The following is a 17,050-nucleotide window of genomic DNA, read 5'->3' on the forward strand; positions in this document are numbered from 1 at the left end:
TGGGTTTGGCCCCACCGGCCTCAACCCTCTTCTGTTATGTACCAGGCCCTTGTGGGTCCAGCCTGAGACTGGAAGCTCTGTGTGCCAGTGAGATCCGCTCATCCCCAGGCAACAACTGATAGGGTCAGTGACAGTGGGTCTCCCCTCGGGCACCTGCCATGTGAGCCCTGGGGGCATCACCCCAAATCTGAATCACTTTCTTGGAAACGTTGATGGAAAACTCAACAGAGCCTGAAAATGCCAACTGTCTATCCCAGGCCTGGGCTGAAGGCTGAAATAGAATGTTCTGGCTATTCTTAGGCCACGTTCAAGTTGAGCTTCTGGGGCTGTTCCCAAAGAGGCTTTCATTCTCGCCTCTTTCCCCCTTCCCACGCAGGCTCCTCGACCCGGTTCGCCTACTCGATTCCAAGTTCATCTGAAACAAGGGGGCTCAGAAGGCCTCGGGGACATCTGCAAGGGCCTCAGAACGGGAGGGAGCGGGGGCAGGACAGAGGGCTGGGGCTCAGCTGCCCCAAGCTCAGGGGATCATCTTTGGAGAACCATTGGAAAACGTGACAGAAGCGGAACTCAGGAGGGGCAGGAAGAGTTCCCCTCCATCCCAGCTGTTTTCTGATGCAAACGTTCCAGCTGTAGGTGCCAAAGGCCAGGACACTCTGAGCAATTCTGCTGGACGGGGAGCATGGCATGTCCCCACAGGAATCTCAAGCCCTGCTGGCGGGTCCGCCAGAGCTCCCTGAGCCCCAGATAAACACAGCTGGAGTCTGAGGAAATGGGCCCTGTAAACAGCCCTTTGGTCTGGAGGGAAACCCACAGCTGTGCTTCCTCACTGTTTCCTGTGGGCAGTTACTCCTCTACCAGCTGCCAACCGGTCCTGTCCTTCTCTCTGCTCTCCTGGGAATCCAGAGTCCAGGAATCCCATGGGACCAGACTGCAGCCCCTGGGGCTGAGCAGGCCTCAGAAGTACCTGGACCTCAAATCGAGAGCTTAGAGCCTAGCAGGACACACAGGGGTCCAACCCCACCGGTTGTTCAAATACATTACAGAAAATGCCATTCCAAGTGGCCACTCCTGGGATCCCAGACCTTCCCAAGATCCAAACCAAAGCGTTAAAGCCAAGGGAACCTTGACTAGGTTCTGGGGCTGTAGCTTGCGGTTCTCCTAATGGGTCAGATATTCAAGGCTTTGAACCCCAGGAGAGAAGGTGCAGACCAGCCACGGAGCCACAACACACAAGGCCCCCCACCTTCCCAGGGACCCAGCTGGAGAACTGAGGAGGGCGCATCCCCAACACCCAAGCACTTCAGCAACTTAATTCTCCAAGTGCTTCTCAACATGCAGTGCAGCTGGGGGCAGAGCTCTAGAATCAGACTAACCAGATTCAATCATGGTTCCTCCTGCTTACCTAATGCATGGCCTTAAACAGGCCACTTCCTTTCTCTGTGCCTCTTATCTCTAAAAGTGGGTCGATCACAGTGCCTACCTCATCAGGTTGCTCTAAGAATTAAGTAAATAAATGTTTAATCATCAATCCTATCAGTACTATTCATATAGACACTGTATTACAGATGAGCAACTGAGGCACGAGGAAGTGACTTTCCCAAGGTCACACAGCCAGTAAATGATAGAGCTAGAATTCAACCCAGACAGCCTGTGACTGCAAAGCCTGGCTCTAATCCAGGGGTCAGCAAATTTTTTTCTGTAAAGGGCCAGGCTGTAAATATGTTAAGCTTCACTAGCCACATCCGGCCTCTGTCACATATTCTTCTTTGTTTGTTTTGGGGGCTTTTTTTAACAATCCTTTTAAAAAATGTAAACACCATTCTTAGCTATTTTACAAAAATAGCCCATGGGCTGGATCTGGCTCACAGGCCACAGTTTTGCCAACCTCTGTCCTAAACCATGACAGAATACCACCTCTTTAATGCCAGCAACCAATTCAAGTTTGAAGAACACACCAAACAAAGCAAATAAAGCACCTCTGCAGGTCCTCTGCAGTCTACGGGTTACCAATTTACAAGTTCCACCTGAAGCTGCGGCACCAAGGTGAAGGGCTGAGCCACGTATGGCATTTCTGGCACCTGTTTGGGGATCAAAGCAGCTGCAAGAACAACTGTAGATGGTTCTTGCAGATCCCTGGGAGGGATAAACAAGCAGCAGGTCGGAGGAGGCACAGGGAGACTGGGGTCCCACCACCCATGGCTACACACGCTAAAGGTCTGTGTTCATAGGCAGAGCTGATGGCATCCAAAAGGGAATGATCCAACTCACAGGCTTGCAGAAAGGTAAGTTCAAAAACCCCCTAGTATTTTTCTCCTCCTCTCTCCCTTCCAGTTCATGGAGCAGTGATGCACGTGGCCCCACTGAGCAGGTATGAGAATGAGGCACCATCAGCCAAATTAATCTACCAGCAGGGACCCCAGGGAATAGCTGTCAGATGCAAGGACTTCAGGATGGAGCCAGAGTGGCCTCAGGACCACAGCCACCATCTCCAAGGGCTGAAAACCCTGGGCTGAAAGCAGTGGATGGCAGCAGAGCCAACCCCAAGTTGGGGATCTGCCCAGAAGCTGACTCTGAAGCTGAGAATCAAGATTTGGGGCCCCAGGCAAGCAGCACATCTTCCTTTGGGCTGTCTGACCAAGACTAAGTCAAAGGGGGCTGGGCGGGAAAGAGGACAACAGCTGCATAGATGGCTCTGCTTTGTCCACCCAGCATCTGCTCCCTTACCCCTCTTCCACACACAACCCAGATTCTGGTGAGGTGGGTACCTCTTTCTCCATCACGGGACTTTTGCCCTAGGGAACCCCATGATTGGTTAGAGGTTGGATCACATGACACAAGTCTGTGCCAATCAGAGCTCCCTTGCTCAGGGTGATTGGTTCGGGGGTGGAGCACCTGACTGCAGTCTCAGCCAATCAGAACACAACACTGCCCTAGTCACTGGCCCTGGAGCAACTCAGCCAATCAGAGCACAACAGTACCCAGCTCATAGCAATTGGATCAAGGGTTGAGCCCAAGCCCAAGCATATGGGAGGAGGATAAATACCCAAGCAAAGGCTTCTTATAATTGATTCAAGTTAAAAAGCACATGACTCAGGCCCAAACCATTCCTGATATCACATTCTTCTAGCAACAGATGGCCAAAGCCTGGTGACCCTCAGGACTTTTGTCAGAGCTACTGGAAGAGAGGCTCACTCTTTCCCCACTGTCCTCTTGTTGGGTTTTTTTTTTTGTTGTTGTTGTTGTTTTGAGTTTTGTTTCTGTTTTGTTTTGGGGTTTTTTTGGTGGTATTTATTTATTTGTCTTTTTAAGGCCATACCCACAGCATATGGAAGTTCTCAGGCTAGGGATCAAATTGGAACTCTAGCTGCCGGTCTACACCATAGCTCACGGTAACACTGGATCCTTAGCCCACTGAGCAAGGCCAGGGATCAAACCTGCATCCTCATAGATACTAGTCGGGTTTGTTACCAGTGAGGCACGATGGGAACTCCTTTCCCCACTGTCTTTGAACTTGAGAGGGTACAAGGCCACAGTAACTACAGCCATCTGCTACCATGCTGAAAGCAAAGCTGAATGGTGGGCAGCAGAATTGAACAAGAGAACAAGAGGCAGAGTCCTTGTCTGGAGGCAGCCCAGCCCAAAGCCAATGCTGTCTCTAGTTCTCAGCTCCCTGAACTAACAAGTTTCATTATTTAAGCCAGGCAAAGCTGGGTTTTCCGTCACTTCAAAATCAGGGAAAGGAACAGGGGGAACATCTCACCTTGAGGAGGAGGGGGTACTTGCAGATCCTCTGGATGGGAGACAACAGGTAGCCCTCCAGAGGGATGTCCGTGGTCTTCCGGCCGCCCAGGAGCATGCAGCTCTGCAAAGGGACAGGAGACCTTCGTTAAAACTCACCAAGGACGGCAAAGGAATTTGTCAACTCTCAAACAATCTGGGGAAACACTCTCAAAATGCAGCTACAGACAATCACACTGGAAAAACCACCACCTAAAAGAGATACAAATGTGTGTATTCTACAACCCAGCACAAAGTCTAGATCAGAGGGTGGCAAATTATGGCCCACGGGCCAAATTCTCCTACTTCCTATTTTGGTAATTAAATTTGTATTGGAACACAGTCATACTGATTGGTTCACATATTGTCTATAGCTGCATCCAAGCTCTATCAGCAGAGCGAAGCAGTTGTAACAGAGACCTACAATCGCAAAACCTAAAATATTTACTCTCTGGCCTTTGATAGAAAAGTCTGCCAACTCTCAGTCTACAGAAACCCACACATGCATGCCAGGCTACAGGAACATGGACACTCAACCCTGCCCTTGTTTGGAACAGCAAAAAATGGAACACCACCTAAGTATCCGTCAATTGGAGAATGAAAAATACGTTTGCAGCAGATTCACACCATGGTACACTACACAGTAGTGAAAATGGGAAAACTAAAGCTATGGATAGCAACATGGATCAAAGACATGCTCTTAATTGAAAAAAAAAGAAAACGAAAGGGGAGTTCCTGTCGTGGCTCAGCGGTTAGTGAACCCGACTAGCATTTGTGAGGACATGGGTTCGATCCCCAGCCTCGCTCAGTGGGTTGAGGATCCAGCATTGCCATGAGCTGTGGTGTAGATCACAGACGAGGCTCGTGTCCCACGTTGCTGTGGCTCTGGCGTAGGCTGGCGGCTACAGTTCCAATTGGACCCCTAGCCTGGGAACCTCCATATGCGGCTGGTGTGGCCCTAAAAGTCAAAAAGACCAAAAAAAAAAAAAAGATGGGTATAATATGAACCCTTTTATGTAAAGCTTTTAAAGACACACAAACAAAACTAGGCATTGTCTATGGAGAGCCTTTGGGTAGTAAAACAGAAAATCACGTATGGGAAAGGAATGTACCAAATTACACGGCTATGGTCTCCCACCATGCCCTTCACTGGGTCCCTAAAGCTCACTATGTGCCCAGTGTATGTATGAATGAATGAATGAACAAATGAATGAACAAACTGCCGGCACATCCAGCAATGATGGGGTCTCAGCCTTCCTCCTCAACACCGTAACAGCAAACTGGAAATGGAAGAGGACTCTTGGGGAAAGGGATTCTCACCTTATCATTCATTCTTTCAGTCATGCATTCATCCTACAAATATACACTATGTGCTTACTATGTGCTGGGCACAGTTCCAAGCACTGGGGAACTGCCCAACAAAGCAGACAAATTCCCTGCTTATAGTCAAGGCAAAACAAGACCACAGAGCGCTTACCATATGCTTATGACCATGCCTAAGGCACTATGCCTCATGCTTCACCTAACCTTGCAGCCCTAAATAAGCAAGATCCCTATTCTGGATGGGCAAACTGGCCCTCAGAGCCAGAAGCACTAGCCCAAGTCTCAGAGCTATGTCTCCTGGCTCTCAGGGACTGAGTCCGTGAAGCCAAGTCCCAGGGACCCCAGGTCCCTGCTCTGGCAGGAGCTGCATGGCTCCCAGCTCCACGTCTACCCCTGGCACAGATGGGGGATTGGGGCTGCAGCAGCTGGGAGATGCCAAGCCCCACACTGTTCACACTCAGGCCTTTGTCTTCGGAGCCTGCGCTCCCCACAAGCTGCTCTGGTGATGTCAGCTCCGGGCAGAGAGAGGGGAGCCCAGGAGTGGGGAGTGCTTTCCAGATGCCCCCAGGGCTTGGCGGGAGAAAGGCCTGTCTCTGTCCAGGTCCAAGAAATTTTCACAGGACTGTCACAGCCACCAACTCCACTTCACCCCCCAAAAAAGAGCAGGTATACACAAAGCTATCCATTATTCTAAGACAATTACACTCCGGGCACTTTGGGAAAAACTTTTAAGGATCCTCTCTTGAAATCATCCTAATTCGCAGAACTGGTTCAGGGGACACGTCATCCTCAGCATCTTCCCAGCCTCTGGATGGCAGCCATGCCCACGTGGTCCGAGGTCCCCCCTTCCATCCTGGCTCACGCCCCCGCCGACCTCATCAGACTCTCAACGCAGAAACGCTCAGCTGTACGCCTCCAGCCCGGCCCCTGCCTTTCCGAAACCCCAGACTCATACCCCTGATTCTAGGTCCAAGTCCCCACCTGGGTATCTAACAAGCCTCTTGAACCTCACACATCCAAAAGGGAATTTTTTTCTTTACCTCTCATAGTTGCTCCTATCCCGGCCTTCGCCACTTCAGGAAACCATACCTTCATGCTACCAGCTGTTTGGGCCTCAAACGCCGGAGTCATCTTTGATGCTTCTCGTTCGTTCATTAAGACCCCAAAGTCAACCACACGGCAAATCGTGTCAGAGGGACAATCAAACTCTACGCGATTCCAGCCACCTCTCAAACCACTGCCCCCCCCCCCACGAGCCCCGTTCTCACCACCATCATCTCCCACCTGGACCGTTGCAACAGCCCCGGCGTGGGGTGAATAGCGTCCCCCACATGCCATGCCCACCTGGAATCTCAGAATGCCACCTTAATGTGGAAACAGGGTCTTTGCAGACATAATTAAATTAAGATGAGGTCAACCTGGATGAGCGTGCCCTAAACAGCTGGCTCTGTGTCCGCCTAAGAAGAGGACAGGACACAGAGAGGCAGCTGTGTGAAGGGGAGGTGGAGACTGGAGAACTCTCTTGAAATCATCCTAATTCACAGAACGGATGCCACAAGGCAAGAGAAAACCTGAGCAAATAAAAGAAAACCAAAGTGGGAGGCGGAGAGGCAAGCTCCTTCCCCGGAGCCTGCAGCGGGAGCAGAACCCTGCCAGCACCTTGATTTCAGACTTCAGCCTCAGAACTGGGAGAGAATACATTTTGTTTGAAGCCACCCAGTTTGTAGCCATTGTCACCGCTGCCACCAGAAACTCACACAAGCCCCCGCCCTGGTCCCCTTGCTTCTACCCTCTCGCAGCCAAGGGGAGTCTTTGAAGATGCAAATTAGTTCACGTCATTCCTCTGCCCAAACCACCCCAGGGTTTGCCAGCCCACTCAGACTAAAACTGAATATTCTATTGAAAGGACTGCCACATGCTCCAACCTGGACGACTTTCACAGACATCATGTGGAGCAAAGGAAGGCAGACACCCAAAGCCTCCTGTGTGATTCCACTCGTGAAACCTTCTAGAACAGGCAACACTCACCTTTAGTGGGAGAAGGCAGCATAGGGGTTAGCTCTGGCTGCCAAGGGCATGATGGGGAAAGGACACAAAGGAACCTTCTGGAGTGACAGAAGTGTCCTAAGTCCTGATCTCGGGGGTGGTCCCATTCACACATGTGTGACTATTCGTCACGCTGTGAGTACATTCACTGCAAGTATGCCACAGTGCCATAAACAAGCTTTCTAGAAACCTCAGATTCTTTCCATTGTCTAACTGCACCTTCCCTATCTGGCCTCTTTCAGTCTTCCTTTTTTTTGGGGGGGGCATTTTTAAAAAATAAAAGTATAGTTGATTTACAATATTGTGCCAATTTCTATACAGCAAAGGGACACACACACACACACATATACACACGCTATACGCATTCTTCTTTTATATTATTTTCTGTCATGGTCTATCCCAGGAGATCAGATGTAGTTCCTGTGCTGTGCAGTAGGACCCTATTGTCTACCCTTTCTAAATGTAATAATTTGCATCCACCAACCCCAAACACCCAGTCCATCCCACCCCCTCCCTCTTGGCAACCACAAGTCTATTCTCCTTGTCTGTGGGTCTATTTTTGTTTTGTGGAAAGGTTCACTTGTGCCATATTTCAGATTCCACATATAAGTGATATTATATCTTTCCTCTTTCTGACTTATTTCACTTAGTATGATAATTTCTATTTGTAATCACATTGCTGAAAATGGCATTATTTCATTCTTTTTATGGCTGAGTAGTATTCCATTTTACATACATACCAATCTTCTTAGTCCATTCATCCGTCGATGGACATTTAGGTTGTTTCCATGTTTTAGCTACTGTGAACAGTGCAGCTAGGAACACAGGGGTACATACATCCCTTTTTTTTAAGGCCACACCTGCAGCATATGGAATTTCCCAGGCTAGGAGTCAAATTGGAGCTGTAGCTACAGGCCTGTGCCACAGCCATGGCAACACTGGATCTGAGCCCCATCTGCAACCTATTGTCACAGCTTGCAGCAACACCAGATCCTTAACTTGCTGAGCAAGGCAAGGAATCAAACCTGCATCCTCACGGAAACCATGTCAGGTACTCAACCCGCTGAGCTACAAGGGAACTTTGCATGTATCTTTTTTTTTTTTTTTAGGGCCACACCTGCAGCATATGGAGGTTCCCAGGCTAGGGATCTAATCGGAGCTACAGCCGCTGGCACACGCCAGAGCCACAGCAATGCCAGATCCGAGCCACATCTTCGACCTACACCATAGCTCACGGCAATGCTGGATCCTTAACCCACTTTGCAAGGCCAGGGATTGAACCCGCAAACTCATGGTTCCTAGTCCAATTCATTTCCACTACATCACCATGGGAACTCCATGTGTCTTATTGAATTAGAGTTTTTTTCCAGTTATGTGCCCAGGGTGAGACCGCTGGATTACATGGTAGTTCTTCTTCTTTTTTTTTTTTTCTTTTGTCCTTTTAGGGCCATACCCACGGCATATGGAGGTTCCCAGGCTAGGGGTCTAATCGGAGCTGTTGCTGCCGGTCTACACCAGAGCCACAGCAACTAGGGATCTGAGCCTTGTCTGTGACCTACACTACAGCTCACAGCAACACCAGATCCTTAACCCACTGAGCGAGGCCAGGGATCAAACCCTCAACCTCATGGTTCCTAGTCGGATTCGTTTCCACTGCACCATGACGGGAACTCCCATATGGTAGTTCTATATTTAGTTTTCTAAGGCGCCTCCACACTGTTTTCCATAGCAGTTGTACCAGTTTACATTCCCACCAACAGTGTAGGAGGGCTCCCTTTTTCCCACTCCCTCTCCAGCCTTTGTTAAATGACTTTTTAATGACGGCCCTCCTTCAATCTTCCTGACCCCGTATTCTTCTACTTCCCCTCTTCAACCTCCAATCCAGCCACCTGGGCCTTCTTCCTACTCCTCAAACACACATGTACCTCAGGGCCTTTGCACTTGCACTTCCCCTACCTGGCATGTTTTCCCTCCAGATACTCTCTGGTTCTCTCTCTTAACTTTATCCTTAGGTGTCTGCTTCAATGTCACCTAAGACGCTGCTTTTCCGAAGAACAATCGAAAATAGCAGCCACCACCCAAACTCCCTCAAAACACTACCGTTAACTTACTTACTTCCTGCAGAGAACTTAAGGCCATGTAACATATCATGGAAGTCACCCCTACGAGAATGGCCATCCATGAGAGCAGGGACTTTTCTTGCCTTGGTCACTGTTGTATCCCCAGTACTTAGAATGACCCCTACCTCAGGACCAGGTACTCAAAATGAAGCTGAACGAATAAATGAATCGACTAGCCCATTTTACAGAAAGAAATGGAGGCACAGGAAGACGAAGGCCCCCTCATCTCTCAGCTAGTGTACAGTACGTCATGAATGGAAAGCCAGATTGTGTCTGCTCCCAATGCCTTAACATCCCATAATAGACTGGAGACAGCTCTTCTGCAGGTGGCCAGAAGCTGGGTGATGCCAGCAAGGAGGGAGACAGATGGTGTATGTGCTGGCACCCCACACATCCTCCCCCTGCCCCATCTGGCCCAGCCCAGCTGCTGCCAGGGCAAGGGTGGTTTGGCCCACGTGGAAAACTACAGGAGCGGGAGGGAGGAAAAAGGAAAAAGCATGGCCCTTCCTCCCCACACCCTGCAAACACCTTCTTGGCCTCTTCTGGCTTCCCAAGATGCAGCTGAGCCCAGAAGAGGGGAGTCAGGGAGCACAGACCCCAGAGCGGTGCTGGCTTCAAAGTCCCAGGCCAATCACAGAAACATGGCCGTGTGTGTGGCCTGACACTACCTGACTTATCTTTGCTTTGTGCCCAGACTCCTGCAAATATAACTGGAAAAAAAAAAAAAAAACAGAAATGGAAAGATGCAGATACCAGCAACAAAAAGCATCCATCCCACACGCTTAAGTTGCGTGTGACAGAAGTGGAGATGGGTTGGCCAGTCTGCCCTGCCTCAGATGCTCACTGGACCTGGGCCAGGCAGCATGAACCCACTAGCGCAAGAAACATACATTTGGAATCAAAATCCTAAAAACATTCAATTGGAGAATGTGCCATTAAGAACTGTATTATGAGCCATGAGCTGTGGTGCAGGTCGCAGACGAGGCTCTGATCCCGTGTTGCTGTGGGTATGGTGTAGGCCGGCAGCTATAGCTCCAATTTGACCCCTAGACTGGGAACCTCCATATGCTGCAGCTACGGCCCTAAAAAAACAAAACAAAAAACAAAAACAAACAAACCCCCCCCAAAAAAAAACCTGTATTATGGGGTTCCTATTGTGGCTCAGTGGGTTAAGGACCAGATATTGCCTCCGTGAGGATGTGGGTTCAGTCCCTGGCCTCACTCAGTGGGTTAAAGATCCAGGGTTGCTACAAGCTGTGGCACAGATCATAGATGTGGTTCAGATCCAGCTGCTGCGGCTGTGATTGCAGGCCAGCAGCTGCAGCTCCAATTCGACCCCTAGCCTGGGAACCTCCATATGCCACGGGTGCGGCCCTAAAAAGAATTGTATTATATAGTTTAGGTCTGGGCAGACGGTTAAGACTTCTTATGCCATGTCAGTTAACTGTTCCACTTTGCTATGTGCCACTGGGAAATAAAACAGTAATGGGGACGGGGAAGGGAGCTGGTCTGCGACTGAATGATCAGGAAATCTAGAGACATAAGACCAAGATTTCACTTTTCAAGGACATACTCCTAGGAAGTCACTTAATATACTGGAGTCATTAAAACCAACTGTGGCAAAGGTTAGGTAGTGTCCCCTAATGTATTCTTCTTCCACAGCAACAGAATTTTCAGCAGGGCACATGCTGCCCAGAATAAGGCCTATACTACCCAGCATCCCTTGCAGCTGGGTGTGGCCATGTGACTAAGTTCTGGCCAATGAAATGTGAGCCAAAGAGCCACGTGCAGCTTCTGCCTGTGCTCTTAAAAGGAGAAGGGCAGGCTCACTCTTCCTGCATCCCACGACCTGGAATGTGGAAGTGGTGAGAAACTGTCTTAGGCCGTGTCAATGCAGACACACACTAAGGCACTGGCCCCTGACACGAGGCCCCCAGACCAGCCCCAGACTGTCCACATCCACGCTGTTAACATGAGAAAGAAATAAATGTGTGCTTTATTCAAACCACTGTTATTTGGGTGGTCTGTAAAGCAGACAGCTGTATATGTCCACTCATACACAACAGACAGTGGCTGCTAAAGCTCCGAGAAGATGACAGATGAGAACCTGTTTCATACAACGTGAACCGTGCAGTTCTAGGGAAGACCATCAGGCATGTCTATGGTTTTGCCTGACCGATGTCTACTCCCAACTTACTCCCACAAGTGCAAACCAACTGTTCTCTAGGGATCCTCCTCACCCTCAGGGCCTGTAGGATGGGCGGAGTTGACCTCAACTTCCAGCTCCAGAAGTGACCAATCAGAGCACCAACTAACCCTTCTGTCTACAGCCATTGGTTCAGGGATACGGTCTTAAGTCCAGCTAAACCAATGAGCATCAGACCCAGGATTTTTGCTGTTACTATTAGAAAGGAGGAGCCCTCTTTATCCCGGAGTTGTTTGGCTATGAGGGGTATAAGCGTGGAGCTGCTGGAGGCCACGGTGCCAGCATGTGGGGAGATCCTGGCTGGGAATGGAGCCAAGGCAAGAAAAGCAGAGTCAAGAGACACACTCCTGATGACATCATTCAAACACCCAGATTCTACTGTTTGTGAAGCTCTCCCAGGTCTTAAACTTTGCAGAAAAGTGAACCAATGAAACTTTCTTTTTCCCCTTAGGCCAATTTTAACTAGACTTTCTTTCACTTACAATAATCCTAATAATACAATTATTACTACTCTTGTTCCCAGTCTAATCAGGATCATTACTTTGGACCAGGAATTGGTCCTTGGGCCAATCTCACCCTCTGTGCATGCTTTTGTAAATAAAGTTTTATTGGAATACAACCATGCTTGGTTCTGACATATTGTTTAGGGCTGTCTTCATGCTAGAGCAACAGAGTAGAGTCATCGTGACAGAGGCTAAATGACACACAGAGGCAAAAAGAGAGTCACCATCTGGCCCTTTAGAGAAAACGTTTGCCAGCCCTGCTGTACAGACTGGCGAGCGAGGAGGGGATCAGGCAGCACCGCTGAGGCAGAGACGGAGGGAGGGGCAGGCGGAAAAGAGTGAACTCACCAAAAGGAAGGCTCGCACGGTGGGGATCTTGTTCAGCTCCACAAGCAGCCGCAGGGCCTTCTCGTGGTTGCTGCAATACTCCTCGTACACGCAGAACTTGTCCTTCTGCAAGACAAGGACAGAGCCCATGGGAGACCGGTCACCGTGGGAAGGCTGATGCTCTGAGATGTGCGGACGGACGGCTGGGCCAGGGGGCCTAAGAGGTGCGGACCACCCCTCCCCGCCCCGACCCTGAGGGACACAGGGACACGCGGCAGGGGGGATGTCAGCCGAGGTGGCTCCCACCTCTCAGCCTCCCTTCCTGCCCTAGTTCCGCAGCCGGCGACCACTCGGGAAGCAGCATGGCCCAGGATCAAGAACACAGACCCAAGCCGCGTGGCCTGGGTGGCTGGAATCCTGGCTCTGCTTTTCCAGCTGTGAACCTGGGCATGTTACCTGGCCTCTCTGGGCCTTAATTTCCTCATCTGTTGAGGGGGAGTTAACTCCAGTCTCTAATTTATGAGGTTGTTAGAGAAATGCAATGAGTCCAGACATGAGGTTTCAACATACAGTAAGTGCCGATAAATGACAAGTGAAGACTGTGTTGTCACACCCCTGCTTAAATCCTCCAGCGGTGTTCTGTTACACTAGAAATGAAATCCAACACTTTATCATATCCTTCAAGGACCAGACGATGTGACCCTGCCTTTCACCGGCCTTCTGTCTGCTCCCTGAATGTGCCAAGCCCGCTCCGACCTCAGGCCTTTGCTCCTGCCGTTCCTTCCACCCGGAACATTCTAACCCAAAGCCTGGCTGCTCCGCGCCATTCGAGCCTCAACTCGAATGTTGCCTCCTCAAATGACACCAGGACTCCCCCAGCTAAAGGGGCCTGGTGTTCTCCACCAACCTCCCACCCCTCACCCCACCTTCACTTTCTTTACAACGTCCTCACAATCCAGATTACTGCTCATCATCTGTCTTTTCCCACTTAACAGTCAGCTCCCTGAAGGCAGTGACCACATGCTCGTGTTCACTGAGGTTTCCTCAGATCCCAGCACTATGCCTGGCACATGGTAGGGCCTCAGGGAATACTTACTAAATGAATGAACTCTACACACCTACTATGTGCAGTGCCCTGGACATACGAACCAGCAGAGCCAAAACAAGACTCAGGAATTTGGGGCAATAAATAGATCTCTGATCGCTGCCACATCGCATGGCATTGCTGAGGCAGGGGGATAGCGCCGTTGACCTCCAGATGCCCCTAAGCCCCAAACCAGACTCTTTCCAGCCTCGAGGTCACCGGTGGGTCACCAGGTCTGTAAGCATCAGTCAGGGCTTCCGGGACTGGAAGGGACAGGAGCCATCTCAGCAGGAAGCTCTCCACTGGGCATCCTTGGTTCCCAAAGGCTCACAGAATACCCCTTCCCAACTCGCCAAACCCCAAACAAGGATGTCCTGGGCAAGGCCACAGGACAGGAAGGGCTGGAGGGCCTTGACCTTGGCCTGGGCGGTGGCCAGGCGGCCTCAAGAAGCTGAGGAAGGAAGAGGTGGGTCTGCAAAGTAAGCAGCTCGTCTTGTTTCTAAACAAGCCCCCAGTCATCCTGCTGATGGGTGGCTGCAGGAAAGAGGAAACCAACGAGGAGAGAAAATGGGTTTCAGAATCAGTAAGCACCCCAAGCTTCCCCAGCTCCCTCTGGGGACTCCGTGTGCACACCGTGTGAGCAGACACCCCGAGCAGCAAAGGGCTCACAGCAGCCAACACGAGCGTGTATGCTGAGGTCCAGCTTTGCAGCCAATAGCCTGGGCTTTCCCTGACCTATAGGCCCTGCTATCAGCACAGCTCCAAGACAAGACACCAGAAGTCTTATAAGTTCAAGCGCAGGTTTTATAGTCAGACCGCCAGGCTCATAGCTCAACTCCCCAGATGGCCAGCACTGTGACCTTGAGCAAAGCCTGTAATGTTTCAGAGCATCTGCATTCATGCCTGTAAATTATAGACAATAATGACCTCCCTGTCATAGGGCTACTGTGAGGGTTACCAGGTGAGCTCATTGCAAATGCTTAAAACGGTACATAGTAAGGGCTCATTAACTATTAGCCACTATTATTACTACTGTTATTGATGGTGCTATTATTACCATCATTATTTCAGCAAATTCACGATCCCATTGGTGAATCTGTCTATGACGGGGGTGACAGGGCAGTGAATGGGTGGGTTTGATGACAAAAAAAACAAGGCAGAGTCAGGAGAAAGGGAGCTGAGTGGACTCAGGCCTGGGGAAGGCCACCCTGGAAGGTACCAGGTGGATTTTGAGAAATACGATGATGGCTCTCGCCCCCAGCTATGTTTGGCTTCTCACTTTTGCACTGTCCACCTCCCTGCAACCACCCTCTAGACTATGAGCTCCATGGAGGCAGGGTGTGCACCTGCTGAGGTCACAGCTGTGGCCAGTAGGGACTGAAGTCTCAGAAAGAGAGCAGGCCTCTTGACTGCTGGGTAAATGAAGCAAGAAAGCAGAAGAAGGAGCTGAGTGGCACCCGAGGCCCTCACACCTGCCCCATGTTTCTTCCGCATGCCCCTGTCCCCCACATCACGGCCTCAACTCTTCTCTAGAACATGCGTTGCTTTACTCGCCCAGCATCCATTCCCCCTTGTTCTGGTCATAGCCCCCAATTTTTCCCCTGGGGAACCACCTCCTACATGTTGACCCCACTGATGCCACTCCACTTCCGGGCACCTTGGGTGAGCATGTGACCTAGGCCAAACCAATCAAAGAGCTCCCTATCCTGGTAATAGTGGCCATGTGACCCAAGCTGGGCCAATAAGAGCCCTCGAGAACTGTGCTGGAATTACTACGAAGAGAAGCTCCCTTTGAACTGTTGTTGCTATTAGCCTGAAGCTGCTGAGGGCTGCCTCTGCCACCATGTGAGGTATGTACCTCCCCACCACTCCAAGAATTAAGCCAACATGAGGAAAGTAGAGCCTAGAGATAAAGAAAGACCAAGTTCTGAAAACATCATAGCTGGGGTCCTGGATCCAGCTATGCCTGAAGCCAACCCACCCTGAATATTTCATTTGTATGGGCCAATAAAGACTTTTTTGTTGTTTAAGCCTATTTGAGTTATTACTGTCACTTGCAATGAAGACAGTCCTAATATATGCGCATTCTGAAGGGGGGAAGAAAAATGAGAGGATGGATCCAAGCCTGGTGAGATGGCAAGATCTCCCTGTTCTATCTCTATCCGCACCATGAAGGGACTGGACCAAAGAGCACAGCCATGTATGTTCATTCTCACATGCCAACATCAATCAATTAACAGTGCTGGCTGAAACACTAGTGAGAGGAATTCTGGAGCCCCATTGGAGAAGGCTATGATTGATTAGTGATGTCTGCCATGGCTGCAGGAGAGGGGAGTAAGTGATAAGATTGCCACAGGCTTGTCATTTCTCATCCTCTTAGCCCCTTCTCTGACACACTCTGCAACGTCATCCTCTCCTTACTCCTGTGAAAAGAGCAGGGGAGCAAAACTTGAGGCTTAGAGAAGTTAAATTTAGCAAGTGACAACACCCCCTCTTCAAAACCATACTTAGTTTCATCACTCCCATCCTCTTTCATTGAATCCAACCCCAGCTGCATCTCAGGCCTAATACGCAGCAAATGTGGCAGTGCTGCTTTTGAAGGCTAACAGGTCAAGTGTCCAATTTCCTCCTAGAGGCCCCACATGGGGCTTTGAGTGTCTGGCCGGGAGGAAATGGACAGAGCTGTGCACATGCAGATGGGCTGGGTGGGGAGGGTGTGGCTGTGGGTCTGGGCTATGAAGGAGAAGGGGAGAGCTGCCAGCTGCGGACAGCTGGGGAAGAGGGTCTAGCCCAAGGACTGTCCGAAGCAGTGGCTGCTGTCCTCAGCGGGGGGTGATACTAGCTCCACAAAGACCATCTGCTCCCAACTACTCACTTCACACCCACAAAGCCTAAGACAGGGAGAAGGGATGGAGCGGGCTGTGTAGACATCTCTGATGGGGCGGTGAGCAGGAGATTTAGGTCTTGCTTTCCCCAACCCGTCATCCACCTGTCCCCACAGCTGTGGGGAGAAGGGGCTAAAACCCAATGCAGACCACAACACTTCCTGCGAAAAACCTCCAACTCTCAGAATACGATCCCTACAGGATCTGCCTCTCTCCGACACCCTTGAACTCTCTCCATCGCTCACTTGGCTCCAGCCACACTGGCCTCTCTGCCTTCCTCTGGCAGACCAACCCTGCTCCCTGCAGGGCCCCCAGCCTGGCTTCCTCTCCACGTGGAGTACACTTTCCCCAAGATCCCCCATTCCACCACCTCACAGACGCCTTCCCTGACCGCCAGATAAAACACAAGACACTCAGCTGAGTACTCCTTTCAGATAAGCAACAAATCATGTTTTCGTGTAAGTATGTCCCAAACAATATATGAGATATACTCATGCTAAAATATTATTTGTCACTTACTTGAAATCCAAATTTACTGCACTGTCCTGGGTGGTGGTGTCTGCTCGCTCTAGCAACCCTGTCCCTGACCTCCCAATTTCAGGCGACCTCCAGGAGAGTCACTCCTTAGCACATCTGCATTTTACATCCTTCACAAATCTGCATCCCCATCTGAAATGATCTCTGCTGCCAACTGACGGATCCTCCCTTTCTTCGGCCTATGAGCCTCACAGCAGCAGAAAGCAAGCTTATTGTACTGGCACCAACCGCAGGGTCAAGTC

At 50.3% G+C, this 17,050-nt stretch overlaps 1 protein-coding gene across 2 annotated transcripts in view; it reads right to left on the bottom strand.

Moving 5' to 3' along the window:
* PREX1 (phosphatidylinositol-3,4,5-trisphosphate dependent Rac exchange factor 1) overlaps nt 1-17,050 on the bottom strand; it is a 198,219-nt gene that overhangs the window by 90,200 nt on the left and 90,969 nt on the right. For both annotated transcript variants that reach the window (XM_021078040.2, XM_085004110.1), the window contains exons 4-5: nt 12,324-12,428; nt 3,761-3,862 (exon numbers count right to left, since the gene is read on the bottom strand). In XM_021078040.2, the coding sequence (XP_020933699.2) occupies nt 3,761-3,862; nt 12,324-12,428 (207 nt within the window). The remainder of the gene's footprint in view (nt 1-3,760; nt 3,863-12,323; nt 12,429-17,050) is intronic.

This window comes from Sus scrofa, chromosome 17 (assembly GCF_054392235.1).
Source record: "Sus scrofa isolate SSC_HxYL_T2T_F1_AM1 chromosome 17, Sscrofa_HxYL_maternal_Yorkshire_Landrace_v2.0, whole genome shotgun sequence".
Taxonomy (NCBI): Eukaryota; Metazoa; Chordata; class Mammalia; order Artiodactyla; family Suidae; genus Sus; species Sus scrofa.